Below are 15,379 nucleotides of genomic sequence, written 5' to 3' on the forward strand. Positions count from 1 at the left end.
TTTGACTTTGAATGTATAATAATATAATAATGTTGCTTTCACTCCTGTCAGCACAGCTCCCAACGTGTGACAGAGATGGATTGATCCAAAAATGCGCAGGTCCCATAGGACTGGCGTTGTGATTCAAAAGGTGCGATTCCGAATCCAAAGCCTTTTAGTGTCTATATTTTTTTCTTTGATAGAAGCAAACTCCAATGTTTCAACGGGCTTAAGTACTCGATTTTAACGCTTTGGTTTCAATCATCTGCATGCTAGCATTTTACACTGTACCAGATACTTAAGGGTGAAAATTCATTTTTCTGTAGAACTTCAGCAGGATCACATGTGAGGAACACTAAAAATTATAGCTTTACTCTTAAATACGCGACTACAAAAACAAAAATAAATCACGTATATACTCAATTTCATAGGCATTAAGCTGCTAGAATTATCTGGATTACAATTTCTACCGCCCTCGCGACGTGCCTGGATAAAGCCAGGTAGACCCAGGTGGGCGCATTAATTCGTCTGGCTGAATTAAAAAAACTATGTGGATAAATAATGTCCACCGAAGCACCGATTAGACAGAAAAAAGAACGTAATTCATACTAATGATTGCTCAACCTGAAATTACAAACTACATTTTGAACATTGTGCATTATTTTTATGTAGAGCCTAGCGCAGCGGTTATGCAGTTTTGGCCATAATGGAGATTTTAATACCAGTGTAGCTCTATCCATAGGAACCAATGTTTTATTATAAAAAATGGCCAACGAAGATCACTTTTGTTAACCTAAAAAAGAAAGTACCTACATTATAATTATAATCCCCCGAGAACCTAAACAAGCCTAATACTAGGTTATCGTGGTGATCGAATCTAAATACTACTAATACTTAATTATTTGTTTTGTCTAATTTTCTGGTTAGCTGGAAGAGAATACCACATGGTATTAAGCTCGCCTGTTGTACCACTATTTGTTATGTGTGCAATAAAGATTTTAAATAAATACGAGAAGCGAACAATTTGGTTAACAAATTACTTCAGTCTAATAAACGCTCTAAATGTTTTATGAAAATGCTATAGAATATTAACATAATAAGGCTAAAATAATATTAATGAAAATTAAATCTTGATTGTGGACATTAAATCGTCGCCTTTATAATTATCAGACTGTAGTTACCTACATATTTTAGTGATAAGCAGGCAGTAATATTCGCTACATTTACATATTTTTATTTAGGAAAAGCAATATCAGAAATTCTGCAACGCGTAGCAAAGTAATAATTTTGCCAACGTTGCCAAAAGTTGAAAGGAAGAAAGAAACATTTATTGCAATTGCATAATTGCAAAAAAATGCTTTTTAAACATTGAATTCATTTGTATTCCGACTCGAAATACCATCGTATGCCATTATTTTGTTGTGACTAAAAGGATGGTGTGTAGACGTCAATGCAATCATCAAGAATACTAATCTCCGATTTATCATTACCAAATACCAATTAAAATTAATAATGGTAAATCAAATTCAAGTGTTTTTATCATATTTTGTATTCAAACACCTACCTACTCAATCGAGACTCTCCTTTTTTGGAACTACCTAATATTAAGCTTCCTGCATCTCAAGAAATAAAAATGCAACTCAAAATTTAAGGCTAAGTAATATAAATAATGAAAGTAATAAGTCTACAAATCCATAATCTACTTCTTTTTAGTGAATAAATACGTCACACTCTAGTTCTCCCGTGTATAGAGTAAAAACATAAGTATGTACTTTACTGTCCTCAGATTCAGTATAGACTGAGCACGCGCAGCCTTTCTGTGGCGTCACCTAGCAGGAAGCGCTTCAAAGAATGCTCAGTTCGGAATTCCATACAGGACTTATGGCCACAAATCAAGTAAATAGCCATTGAGCCATTATACAGTTTACATTCATAACCGAGCCCATTTAGCTAAAGTCTCGCTCTTTGCGGTGTCTTGGCCTACTCAGTCGGCTAACTCGGTCACTAAACAGTTACCTAACTTCTTACACAACACACCCAAATTCTCAAATTCTATGAACGCCGGATGTCGAAGTTCTACAACATTTTGGTTGGTTTTCTGTTAGGGTAACAAATATTAATTGTTAGAACACTAAATTTACTATGAATCAACGTAATAGTTCGACAAAGTGACTCGAATTCGCTCTACAAAACGATTGGATTTGATCGAACTTAATAAACGGCCTGTGGTAGCTCATATTATAAGCTTGCTTATGGTAGAAGCAGTGGTCTATAAATGCTAATCCTACTATATCCGACTGTCTGTTTGTTAAGTTTATACTGCCTGTTTAAGTTTTCATGCATATACTGCTGAACCAATTTAGATGAATCTCTACACAAAAGTTTGTACCTATCGAAAACCTACTTTTTATCAAGAATTATATTTATGTCCAATTAGCTTTTGCCTGCGGCTTCACCCGCGTGAAATTTAGTTTGTTACAGACCGTCATAAATTATAGCCTATATGTTATCCTGGATTATAAACAATAATACTGTGAAGTTTCATCAAAATCCGTTCAGTAGTTTTTGCGTGAAAGAGTAACAAACATCCAGACATCCAGACATCCTGACATCCAGACATCCTGACATCCAGACATCCAGACATCCAGACATCCAGACATCCTAACATCCAGACTTAGTATATAGATCCAGGATTAGTAGGATATTATGACATTAAGTCTTAGGTAAACCTAATCATGTGTCGTGGGTTGAGGACCTCCACATACTACAGATAGACCAGTGCAAATACATGCAAGCAAAGTCACGGGGAAATCCTGTACTTACCTAAGAAGTGCTGAAATCAACGAATATAATGAAGTCCACTCAATAATAAATAAATGACAAGATTCTCTAATTTACGGAGCATTTATTTACACAAATCAGTAATGTTAAATTAGTTTAATTGAACAACATAATGGCTCTTCACAATATGTTAATTAATGCATTTTCTGAAAATTAACATGCATTTTAAGCAGTTATTATCTTAAACGAAGCGCTGTTGATTTTAATCCGAATTATACATTTTAAAATGCAATGAACAATTAAATCAGCATAAATTAAACCATTTCATTTCTTTATTGTTTTATTTAGTAGTAAGAGACATCAAGTGTCCATCGGTGATGACTTTAGTTGACGAAGTTGATTTTAAGACCCTCGCTGTCTTCGCTGTCGTCGCTGTCATTGCTGTCATCACCGTTGTCATCGCTGTCATCACCGTTGTCGTCGCTGTCATCGCCGTTGTCGTCGCTGTCATCACCGTTGTCGTCGCTGTCATCACCGTTGCCGTCGCTGTCATCACCATTGTTGTCACCGCCAGGGAGCTGGATTTCAGCGGTCTGCTCGATCCAGTCGCGGTAGGCGGCGGGGTTGATGAAGCCTACAAACAGATACAAATAAAAATCCGTTACCAGTGAAAAATACTAGCACTGTCTATAATGCAGTGCCCCAAAGGGTCCATAATATCTAACTTACCATACCACCTTTTGTAAAATTATGGATGCAATAATAAATTGCCAACCGGGCAACATGAAAATCATTGGGGGAGATCTATGTTCAGCAGTGGACGTCCTATGGCTGAGATGATGATGATGATGATGAATAAATTATTGAGTATAGTTTATAGTGTCATTTTCTTTACATTCCTATGGTTAAAAAGAAAATTCGATCATTTGCTATAAGAACAAAAATTGACACTTATTTGGAAAATCAGAATTCAAGAAAGTGTAGTAGAATGTACTCACTGCTGCTGTCACCAGCCCTGGTCAGGATACCGTACTGCACTCCGTCTTTCACCAGGGGTGATCCAAGATCGAACTGGAAACATATTTTTACGTTAGTTAGTCACTTACACACACCACGCCCAGGGTGTTATGGCTAAGGCTCAGTTCCACCACCATATTTTAATAACAATAACAATAACCGGTGTTTATTGTATGGATTTTGACAGATTTTTGACGTTTTCAAAGTTAAAGTAAGATGGTGCAACTCGGTCTAAGAGTGGTAGATGATACTCACGATGGTGCTCTCGGCATCGGCAGAGATGACACCGTCATCGTCGGTGCTCACGTCAGCGTCAACGCAGCTCAAGAATTCACCAGCGGCTGTCACAAGCGAATAAAGGTAATCAAAAACCAGAAAAGAAAGAACCATGACATCTACACATTACAAATTCAGTTGGCGATTGGTTGGTGATGGGAGCTTTGACAAGTGTTCCTAAAAACCCCCAATTCACCCAAGACTATCAAATACAACACGGAGCAGTTACGTCAGCAGAAATTTTGAATTTACCTGGTATTTGATGTATCAGCAAGAAGAAACGCATGTTTTGATTAAATACCAAAAATCTATCTATGACAGATTTAGGCTGAGTCGGACCACCTAACTTTGACTGTAACTTTGACGATAACCGGTGTATTTTGTATGAAGCTTGACAGATTTTTGACGTTTGTCAAAGTTAAAGTAAGATGGTGCAACCCAGCCTTAGTAAGTTTATTACTCATATGAGTAGGTTACATTATTTTGTAAAATATTTGATTGAATTTAAAATTAGAATACATACCGCCATCAGCATCAGCTCCGTATGTGCAGACCTTGCCGGATGAGGGCACTTCAGCATCAGCGGCAGCCAACTCCACAACGGCGATGTTTGCGCTGGCTGGAAAGTAAAAAAACGTAAGAAACTTATATGTATTAACTTCAACTGCTTGATTAGCAATAACTGCTTGAAGATCAGCATTCCGGGGGTATCCCCGTACACATACATTTATAGGTACTGCTGAACTGAATTCATATTCATTTATTCACTTAGCAACGTTACAGAAGTTCCAAGAATAAAGAGTTTATTAAAGCTTCCAAAGATTTCGGTTAGTAGAAACTGCATCAAGCAGCTTCCTGCCTCTATAAGGTCATCTGTCCATCTTTTGGATGAACGAAGTACATAGTAACTAAAGTACGATAAAGGAGCACTTCTAAGAGCTTAAGCAATTGGCTATGAATATTAAGTAGGTTAAAATAAATGAGCAAAATAAATGCTGTGTAGGTCGCTTAGCGCATTTCTTTAAACTTGCTATTAGAAATCTGTAAGGTTCAACTGATTGTGAACTGTCACGAAATAATCATAATTTGCTATCGATAGATACCGATTGTCTAAAGAGGCTGGTTAAACCCAGATCGGCAGGATATTTACGTATTTTTCTTTGATAAGAAACTACGAATTGTTGCAATTTACGTAGGTACATAATCTATACTATCTATTAGATACTAATATATGTATATACTATCCATACTAATATTATAAATGCGAAAGTAACTCTGGCTGTCTGTCTTGCTTTCACGCCTAAACCAATGAACCGATTTTGATGAAATTTAGCATAGAGATAGTTTGAGTCCCGGGAAAGGACATAGGATAGTTCTTATCCCGGTTTTTGAAACAGGGACGCGCGCGATAAAGTTTTTCTGTGAAAAACAAAATTACACGCGGTCGAAGCCGCGGGCGGCAAGCTAGTTATTAGGATTTTGTTCATAACATATTGCTGAGTTTCGTGAAATTGTTAAACGTAAAATTATTAGTTACCTACTCATGTTAGAAATTTTAAACATTGTGAAGAGCAGCCTTATCCTAGGACAAGTTTTTTAAAACTTAAATGGATAAGGCTAATTTGTAATGACAATGTAACATGTGTGTCATAATAAAATATTTGTATTTGTAGTTATTACATAAATACACAAATATGTAGAAGCCTTTATTACCTAGGTAAGTAAATAGTTAGACGTATCATTCAGCTTTAGTTTACAACTCGGAATGGATTCAATAAATCGCTTTTAGTTTTAAATCCGCCAGCGTAAAAGCGTCAACTGCAGAAAGTTTTTAATTAATAGACCGGAGGCCTCTAAAAGTTTTAATTGTGCCGGGAAGGCCATAGTTTGCCAATAGTGCGTCCATATTTGCAAAACTCGTGACATTTTCATTAATTATGTCTGGCTTTTGAGGTAATTTCATCGTCGTGATCCGCCATTTCAACGAAGCTGTACGAAGATGCGTATCTGCCTGTAGAGAATGTACTAAATTACTAAGGTCTTAGCAATAAGAGAAGTTAATGATGACTGTAGTAGTACTTACGAGGGTTGGGCACGTATCTGTTGATCCTGATCAGAACGATGTCGTTGGCGCCGGTCACAGGGTCGTACTGAGGGTGGTCGTGTACGGATGCAGTGTTGCTGTGGCGCTACACTTACTAAGGTCTTAGCAATAAGAAAAGATGAGGATGACTGAAGTAGTAGTTACGAGGGTTGAGCACGTAGGTATCTGTTGATCCTGATCAGAGCGATGTCGTTGGCGCCGGTAACAGGGTCGTACTGAGGGTGGCGGTGCACGGATGCGACGTTGCTGTGGCGCTATAACTACTTACTAAGGTCTTAGCAATAAGAGAAGTTAATGATGACTGTAGTAGAACTTACGAGGGTTGAGCACGTATCTGTTGACCCTGATCAGAGCGATGTCGTTGGCGCCGGTCACAGGGTCGTACTGAGGGTGGCGGTGCACGGATGCGACGTTGCTGTGGCGCTATAACTACTTACTAAGGTCTTAGCAATAAGAGAAGTTAATGATGACTGTAGTAGAACTTACGAGGGTTGAGCACGTATCTGTTGACCCTGATCAGAGCGATGTCGTTGGCGCCGGTCACAGGGTCGTACTGAGGGTGGCGTTGCACGAGGTGTCCGGCTGCGGCGCCGCCCTCCGTCACCAACTCCGGCGTGAACACGTCGACGGCGCCGTAGCGGATCCACACGAAGTTGACACTGGAAATGAAGGTGGTCTAAACGTAATTTTTAGAGCAACTAAAGTAGAGAACTGAGAGGGTAGTTGAAAATTTTCAAGCCCGCCATTATTTCTCTAACTGAGCAATACCTGTTGACGCAGCTGGCAGAGGTGAGCACCCAGCGAGGGTCGACGAGCGAGCCGATGCAGGAGTTCAGGAGGCCGCCGCTGTTGGTCACAGCCAGGCGCAAATGCACCAGCCAAGGGTTCTCGCCCAAGGACGCGGCTTCACGCCCGACTGGAAGCAGGCAGATATGTCAGTATCGTGGAAGTTTCTGTGGGCTTACCATGAGTTTACGTTAGGTGTGCTCGCTAGCGAATGCGTAAAAAAATTACGTAATTTTTAAGGCTATTTTAAAAAACTAAAATCTTCATAGATTTTTATGATGCACTCGCTAGCGAGTACACCTAACGTAAACTCATGGAAAGCACACTGGAAAATTCTAAATATATAAAAGGAAAAATTGACTGACTGACTGACATATAAACGCACAGCCTAAACGGCTAAACGTAGGCACTTGAAATTTGGAAGGGGCGTAGACGTAGCTTAGGTATCGTAGAGGTGCACTAAGAAAGGCCCCTAAGGGGGTAAAACGGGATCCACGCATACGAAGTCGCGGGCGGACGCTAGTGATTTCTAGAATTCGAATACTTTTTGGGTTAGGCCTATTCGGCCTAAAGATCTGGAACGCAAACTAACTGATTGTCTTGTCTTGTTTTAAGAGTACTTTAGGTATCGTGTTAATACGTTTGAGCCTCTTTAAAGGTGATGCTACCCATCAAGGTTTAGGTAGGCGACAATAGCCGAACCTCAGATCATAGAAAGAGAATAGATATGAAGTCGCGCGTAACTACAACGAGAACCAGTGTCCCCACATTTCCCCCCCCACAGCTCCCACACACACATTCAACTGTGTAAAAACAAAGCGACTGAGAGTCTACGACAACATGTGCAACCGGCTTAAAAGTGCTGTGATTGGCCAGAAGGCGTGCCTTATGGCCAATCAATGGCCGCGTGACGTGACGCACACTTTGAAAAAAGCAATTAGAGAGAAGAAAGATAAAATGGAGTCGATAAGATATCGATACTTTAAATCCTGGGGGCAAGGCTCGAAATTGGTTTAAAAAATGCTTGTATGAAAACCTTTTTATTATTTTACGTTATGTTTATGTTCTTTAACGATTTTTGCATAAAGGAGTCAGTTCCATTTTGTATGGAAGAAAAACTCAGAATCAATTATTGGGACTAAATGAAGTTACCTTACATTAATTTACCCCAACCAAAGCTCAATGTCGTTATCGATGGAGTATAGAAGTTATAGACTGACAAAGTTTGTATGAAAAGTCATGGGTTAAGTAGGTACTTGCGATTTTTACCAGTATTTACAATATTGGTAATATATTATTATTTACTTTAATAATAATAACAGGATCACTGTAATTATTATTAACTACTATCGCGCATTAACTTTTTAATTATGGCGAAATTCGTACCGCCTATGTTTATCAAAAATAATGCCTATATTAGGCTTTCAACTAGCTCTTATAGTAATTACATAGTTGACAGTTACTAATCCCTTCTACTATTGTTATTGTTTTTGTAAAAACTTAAAAATCGCAAGCAACTCATGATTTTTTCATTCAAAATTAGAAAATAGAAAATAATAATTTACTTCTATTTATCGATAATAGGAAACCGTATTAGAACACGAGCCCTGCACTATGTTACGACCGGCACATGCGGCCGTACTGTGTATTTTCACGCGTCAGTGGATATCGGAAGAAATAAAATACATTGCGCAGTAGTTACGCATGACATAAAGTGGTTGCTAACTAAATCGTCAATGTACAACGTGTTTGAATTTTTATCACCACTAATTTCGATATCGCAGTAAATGTCACGGCACTGAATTCGTTCGTAAAAATGTTTAGTTTTTTTTATTTATAAGCAAAATACCAATGGATTTGCAATACTTACATGTGGTAAATGACTTCATTGTTCCTGTAGTTCTTCGTTTCACTTATGTTATTGCACGTTACGACGCATTATCCAACAATATCGGAGAACATTTCCTCAGTACGACTGAATCGCGACTAACCTGGCGTCGCGGCCGATGTTCGTTTCTGGGCATATCGCGGAGACACGCGCCACGCCCCCGTTTCACATCTATTCCCTTCTATGATCTGAGAGCCGAACGGTGAGGGAGTAAAGAACTGGCCGACTCGTGATCCGAGGAACGCGGGTTCGATCCCCGCCGCTCGACTATTGTGGTGAAGAACACAAGTTAGGTACTTAGCTTAAATATATTTTTTATTTAGGTAAAACAAAAAACAACAAAAACAAGATAGAGTATTTATTTACTTTTACACGGGCCCAATATCTACATCTCGGATGAAGGTTTTCTTTAAATAATTAAAAAAGCAGGTACCTAAGTATTTGCTTAGCCATATACCTAATACTTACTTTCAACGCCAGTGCTGCGAGCCTGCAAATAAGAAAAATATGTTAAAATTTGCGTAAAATCATCTTGACATGTAACATTATGTTATTACTCTTAGTTCCGCCTATCAGAATTAACATTTTTTTAACAATATTCGATAATATTTTTTAAAATCTCTTGACATAATTTATTATAATAATACATAACTTTACGAGACGCGTGTAAGATTTGCACTTTAGCACCTACAGTTGGGTAAGGCCCCGGTTTCCACTAAAGCGGAGAAGTGGAGAGATGTTTCAATGACCACTCGGATCTACGAACCAAAGCTGAGCGGAGTGGTGATGTGGAAATAACTAAATCTGATCGGTTCATCATCATCATTTCAGCGACAGGACGTCCACTGCTGAACATAGGCCTTCCCCAATGACTTCCACATCGCACGGTTGGTAGCGGCCTGCATCCAGCGCCTTCCTGCTACCTTTATCAGGTCTTTGTCCCATGCTATGTTTTCCGGTATGTGGCCTCCACTCCAAAACCTTGCTGCCCTATCGGCCGTCAGTTCTGCGTACTATATGCCCTGCCCATTGCCACTTCAGCTTGCTAATCCGTCGGGCTATGTCAGTGACTGTAGTTCATTTACGGATCTCCTCATTTCTGATTTGATATTTTAAAGAAACACTGATTGGTTATTCGATCTGGATTCTCACCTTTGCTGGAAACCGTACCCTACGTTCAGGTATTAAAACTAAAATGTTTAGGTAAAGTAGTAAGTTAACTACATACTTACGAACTAAACTCATAGTCATGATGTACTTTATTATCTTGGAATTAAGCAGGATTAACATGATGCATGGCAGCTTTAAGATTAGATAACATAAATTAGGAATATTTTCAGTTTAACGGCTCATTATAATTATGATAAGAAAGGGACATCAAGTAAAGATAGTGTGTTTGGAAAACCCAAATTAATCGACTAAGCTAAATCTTTGCCTATAGATATAAAGTATTTACATATTTTTATAAGTTTAATTACTTATGTACCTACTTAGCATTACCAGGCCTGGCTCACTCCGCGCGGTACATCCGATAATTACCTACAGCGAAGCGCCCCGCCGGCGGGTATTATATCAGTCGAGTGTCACGCGCTCACCCGTCAGGACGCTGGCGTGCGTTTTAGTATGATTATAATTCTATGATCGAAGTATTATTTAAAAATGGACATAAAGAGAAAGAAATATTGTGCGGCGTTCGGGTGTTTAAATTCGAAAAGAAATTACCGGATTTATCTTTTTTTTTCGCTTCCCAAAGATGCTGAAAGGTATGTTGGCCATGTAGGTAATCAATAATAAAATTCTTAGGATAGTATAGGATTCTTTTTTTTTCTGTAATAGTATGTTTTGAATGAAGACATTGTAATAGAACAAGTTTTTTTAATCCTAATTAGGTATATTTGAAATGTTATTTTTACTTACCTACATACGTACCTCATTACAAATAAGTAGATTAATTATTTTTTCACTAGACAGCAACCCTAACAGCGTAAGAAGAGTTCAGAGGCACGCGATAGAAAGAGACAAAACTTGTAGGTGAATAAAATTGTAGGTACGTAGTGCTGTGCGAGCTGAATTCCACTGTATCGCGTCGCAGCAAGACTCGCATTTATTTAAATCGTCGTGCGGAGTAATCCTTCTGTACCTGTACTATTACTTATTCTGTGGCATTACTTACTTAGACTTCAATTAACAGTTTAAAATTACAAAATCTTAGACCCGTTTTCCACAAAGGCGGAGAGGAGCGGATAGGAGCGGAGAAACGTTTTGAATAACCAATCAGATTTCATTCTATCAATTTCATTCAATCTGAATGACATCTGATTGGTTGTCGTCTTGGTGGAAACCAGGCTTTAGCAACCTAAGGTTCTACAGTTCTACACGAATTGAATGCAATGGGCAAGGATTAAGCACAATATTTTATGGATAATATGGATTACCGTATTTACCATATTTGTTAGGCTAGTTTAATAATCGAATTCTTAATTTACCAGGATTCAGAAAGTTCACTATTAATACCTTAAAAATTAAGGAAATGCGATACTAATAGCAATTAGCAACCCATGAAGTGGACAATAGACTTGAGATGCTCCTATGGTCCTGCGTTCGATTCTCACGTAATATTACCATCCCGTAGGAAACAAAAAGCGGGAAAATCATTGCGATACTCCTGAATAAGAAAAAAATGGTTTGAAATGTGTATCGTCTAAAAAGAAACCACAAACATCCACATTATCTAAAAATAATTATGAACCAGTGCTTTGGAAGTAATAGCTGTGGGTAATAGTAATATACTTACCTAGTCATTGGGTTGATTAAGTTAACCTACTAAAATCTAAAATATGATTAAAGAAATACCAAATACCTATGTCCATATAACATAACTTTTTACGAGCATATTTTTATAAGTCAAATTCAAGCTCGTTATCATTAAAATAAATTCCTATAGTGCTAGTTTATAGAGCTAAACATCATGTAAAGATATCTCTTGAAAAATGAGGTAGTACAGGTCAAGTACGAGTAGGTACTTCCTGAAGCAATTTTTTAAAGTAAAGACGCAGTATGTCTTTTTGTTAGATGATTTTCCTAATCACTGTGACGATAAAAACAAATCAGTAATGACGTTAAAATTATTTCCGTTTTATGAATTTGCATATTACCAATGGGAAGACCCTTACCTGGGACGCAGCCACCGCGCACAACAAGACCAAAGCAAAGCCCTTCATGTTTAACAGTCAACGACACACTAATAACTGAAACTCACTAATTAACTTATAACATAAGTAATTATATTATTATCATTATCACCACGTCAGTCATAATCTTTGTTATCGGCAGATTAATTAAAAAAATACTCAACCTAATTCGATGTATTAATCCGAGTTGTCCGATTTCCTTCTTAAACAGATAAGCCATCCTTGCATAAAAATCCAGCATTATAGAAAATAGACATAAAAACTTTGTTGACACAGTAAATTCGTTCGTTCGTTTCAGTCAAATGACGTCCACTGCTGGACAAATGCCCCCCAAGGCTTTCCATAATTAACGGTCCTGCGCCGCCCGCATCCAGGTTCCTCCCGTAGCCTTTACCAGATCGTCGGTCCACCTAGTAGCGACACAGTACATTTAAACAACAATACAACAAGAACAAAAACAATTAGGTACTAAGCCACTGCATGCCAATAGCCCGCTCAGCATTTATCTTGACATATGCTTGTAGTAAGGGCATATCAAGAAGCTGGTCTTTCGCTGTCGCCCTTGCTTTTGATTTATAAATAGGCTAGATGACAAAATTTCATTTATTTGTCCGTCAGACAGATAATTAGAAAATATTAGACTCATATTTTTTGTTTTCTTTCATAATTAATTAATAACAGTGCTACATCGAATTGAAATGGCGCGTTACGTCACGCTTGAGTAGATTTTTTACTCAAAAGTGACGTCATTCGACATTTCAACTCAATATAATACTGTAATTATTCGATTACTGAAAAAAATAAAAAATATAAGTCTAATATTTTCTAATTATCTGTCTGACGGACTAAATAGAATTTCGATTTCATTACCCAGTCATCATCCTTATCTTTTTATCTTGTTTAAAAATATCTTGTTCATCATCGTCCATTATAAATCCCATAAAAAATAAAATATAAAAGAAATTATTATTGAGGATCCGTATTTAACTTTTTTAAAGCGCTTCGATATTAAGTAGTTATCGTGTTAAAAGTTTGTTCTTCGCTGAATTTAATTGTATTATTTTGATTTTATTTAATAATAATAAAGTGGTAGCTATGCCGTTATTTATTTTAATACATACTTATATTACTTACCTACTCTTTTTCCTGAAAAAGATCTTTCAGTTTTTCAACAATACCTTACTATAGGTATTAAATTAGCTGTGGTATTAGATTAGGTACATACATACATTACTTGTTCTAAGATCGCCTGGCCAGCTACCACCATCTTACCTAAGTCTGTCGTCATAACAACAATGTTAACAGCATTGTTGTGTTTCGGCAGTTAGAGGTAAGTAAGATAGCCAGTTTCTCGGTGGTTGAGGATTCCGAGTGAAGCTCGCTTCCACCTTCAGTGAGATAGATACAGGCCAAGAGCTTGAGCTTCCTCGTTGTGGACAAAAAAAATAAAAATAAAAATTTATTAAAATTTTTGAAAAAAAAAGAGTAGGTAATGTTTAATATTCCTGAAAAATATTTATATTCTTGTTACATTTTCAACAGGTACCTTCTTAGATATCACGTCATAAAAACGTAAAGTATATTAGGTACCAACTTGTAATGTGATTTAACCTATTGAACCATTGCAAAACCGTGCCATTGTAATCTAACCAGACTCACACAATGATCGTGTACGTGGGATTTATATTGTTAATGTTAACCGGTCTTATTTTATTAGGGCTAGTTGGAATTAAAATATGGATAGAAGTAACAAAAAAAATGTGTTCGTGCAAAGTGAATCTAGAAGGTAAAATCGTTGTAATTACTGGTGGTAACACGGGCATAGGGTTCGAAACTGCGAAAATACTGGCCAAGCGTGGAGCCACCGTCGTGATCGCCAGCCGCAACGACGCCAAGTCAAAGGCTGCCGCGGAAAAGATCACCGAAGTCACGGGAAACCCCAACATCTTCTACAAACATTTAGATCTTGGAAGGCTAGCCAGCGTGAAGAAATTTGCCGAAGATTTTGACAAATCATTCGACCGCTTAGACGTTCTGATCAACAACGCCGGCTTCACCGAGGCCGAGCAACGCCACAGCGAAGACGGAATCGAAAACGTGATGCAGGTCAACCACGTCGCTCACATTTATCTCACTAACCTGCTGATGCCCAAGATAGTTGCTTCCAAACCTAGCCGCATCATAATTGTAACTTCGATGGCCCATGCAACCCATAAGTTCCAACGTGACGACTTACTGCTTGGAAAACGACGTCTTAACTTCTGGACAAGATATGCCAATAGCAAACTGTGCAATTTGTTATCCGCTAAGGCTATGGCGAAGCGCCTTCCGGAAGGCGTCACAGTAAATTCTCTGCATCCAGGAATGGGAAAGTCAGACATATTTGCGAAAATCCCGGATTGTCCTAAGAAGATACTGTATTTCATCATGGACCGCATATGTAAGACGGTGGTGGAATGCGCGCAGACGTCGGTGCACCTGGCCTGCGCGCCCTCTCTGGCGAGCGTGTCGGGCCTGTACTTCGATGATTGCGAAGTTACCACTCCGCACCATACAGTCACTGATGAACTGGCTGAACAGGTCTGGACTGACACTTTGTCCTTGATCGAAGACAGAACTAAAAGATTCGAGAAGATTGGTACGGAATAACGTAATGTTACCAGGTTTTCTTTAAACTGAATATTGTGCTGCCTATAAACAAATCAAAATTAATTACTTACAGACTAAATAAAGCTANTCAGGGTTACATAACAAAAAAAAATTTGGAATAAGTGAAGATTTGTGGCAACACGAGCAAAAAGACCGTCACCTGGAGTAGAATTTTTTGATTTTTTTTAAATGCCTATTATTTTTAAAATATGCCACATAGATTTTTTTTTATATTTTTCTGATAACCAGCACAACTTGCCTCAACACCCAGTTCCGGCTTGACGTTACATTACGGGACACCCTGTATATGTTACGGTCAAAGTGATAAATGTGAAAATCTATCTATACCTACTAATATTATAAATGCGAAAGTAACTCTGTCTGTCTGTCTGTCTGTCTCTCTTTCACGCCAAAACCACTGAACCGATTTTGATGAAATTTGGCATAGAGATAGTTTGAGTTCCGGGAAAGGACATAGGATAGTTTTTATCCCGATTTCTGAAACAGGAACGCGTATGAAAGACAAAATTCCGCGCGGGCGAAGCCGCGGGCGGATAGCTAGTTATGAATAATCGCCGGTTATTATGAATAATTACCGCATGATTTGGTAAATGTGATTAATATGAGATCATTTATGTGTGTATAAAACTAAATAGGCGGCTTAGGGGTGGCCCAAGGGCCACCCCCGCCGCACCTTAACCTATTTTT

General features: G+C 38.1%; 2 protein-coding genes across 3 annotated transcripts; one reads left to right on the plus strand and one right to left on the minus strand.

The window, feature by feature from the left end:
• Window positions 1-3,072: 3,072 nt before the first annotated feature.
• On the minus strand, window positions 3,073-12,110 carry LOC114351954 (trypsin). 2 transcript variants are annotated; one of them, XM_028303317.1, is made up of 9 exons: window positions 12,005-12,110; window positions 9,300-9,321; window positions 6,926-7,073; window positions 6,661-6,816; window positions 6,475-6,491; window positions 4,577-4,672; window positions 4,033-4,118; window positions 3,759-3,831; window positions 3,073-3,394 (listed from the first exon to the last, which is right to left on the minus strand). In XM_028303317.1, exons 1-9 carry the CDS (start codon window positions 12,050-12,052, stop codon window positions 3,144-3,146), a joined length of 897 nt encoding a protein of 298 aa, XP_028159118.1. In that variant the 5' UTR covers window positions 12,053-12,110; the 3' UTR covers window positions 3,073-3,143. The 2 variants fall into 2 exon arrangements, with proteins under 2 accessions (XP_028159118.1, XP_028159117.1); XM_028303316.1 differs by lacking the exon at window positions 6,475-6,491 and having other exon boundaries at window positions 6,644-6,816.
• A 1,543-nt stretch (window positions 12,111-13,653) lies between these two features.
• Window positions 13,654-14,755, plus strand: LOC114351955 (retinol dehydrogenase 13-like). The gene has a single exon (XM_028303318.1). The coding sequence runs from the start codon at window positions 13,685-13,687 to the stop codon at window positions 14,669-14,671; it is 987 nt and encodes a 328-aa protein (XP_028159119.1). The 5' UTR covers window positions 13,654-13,684; the 3' UTR covers window positions 14,672-14,755.
• Window positions 14,756-15,379: the final 624 nt, after the last annotated feature.

Source organism: Ostrinia furnacalis, unplaced genomic scaffold, assembly GCF_004193835.3.
Source record: "Ostrinia furnacalis isolate ACB-3 unplaced genomic scaffold, ASM419383v2 OfSCF1227, whole genome shotgun sequence".
Lineage (NCBI taxonomy): Eukaryota > Metazoa > Arthropoda > Insecta > Lepidoptera > Crambidae > Ostrinia > Ostrinia furnacalis.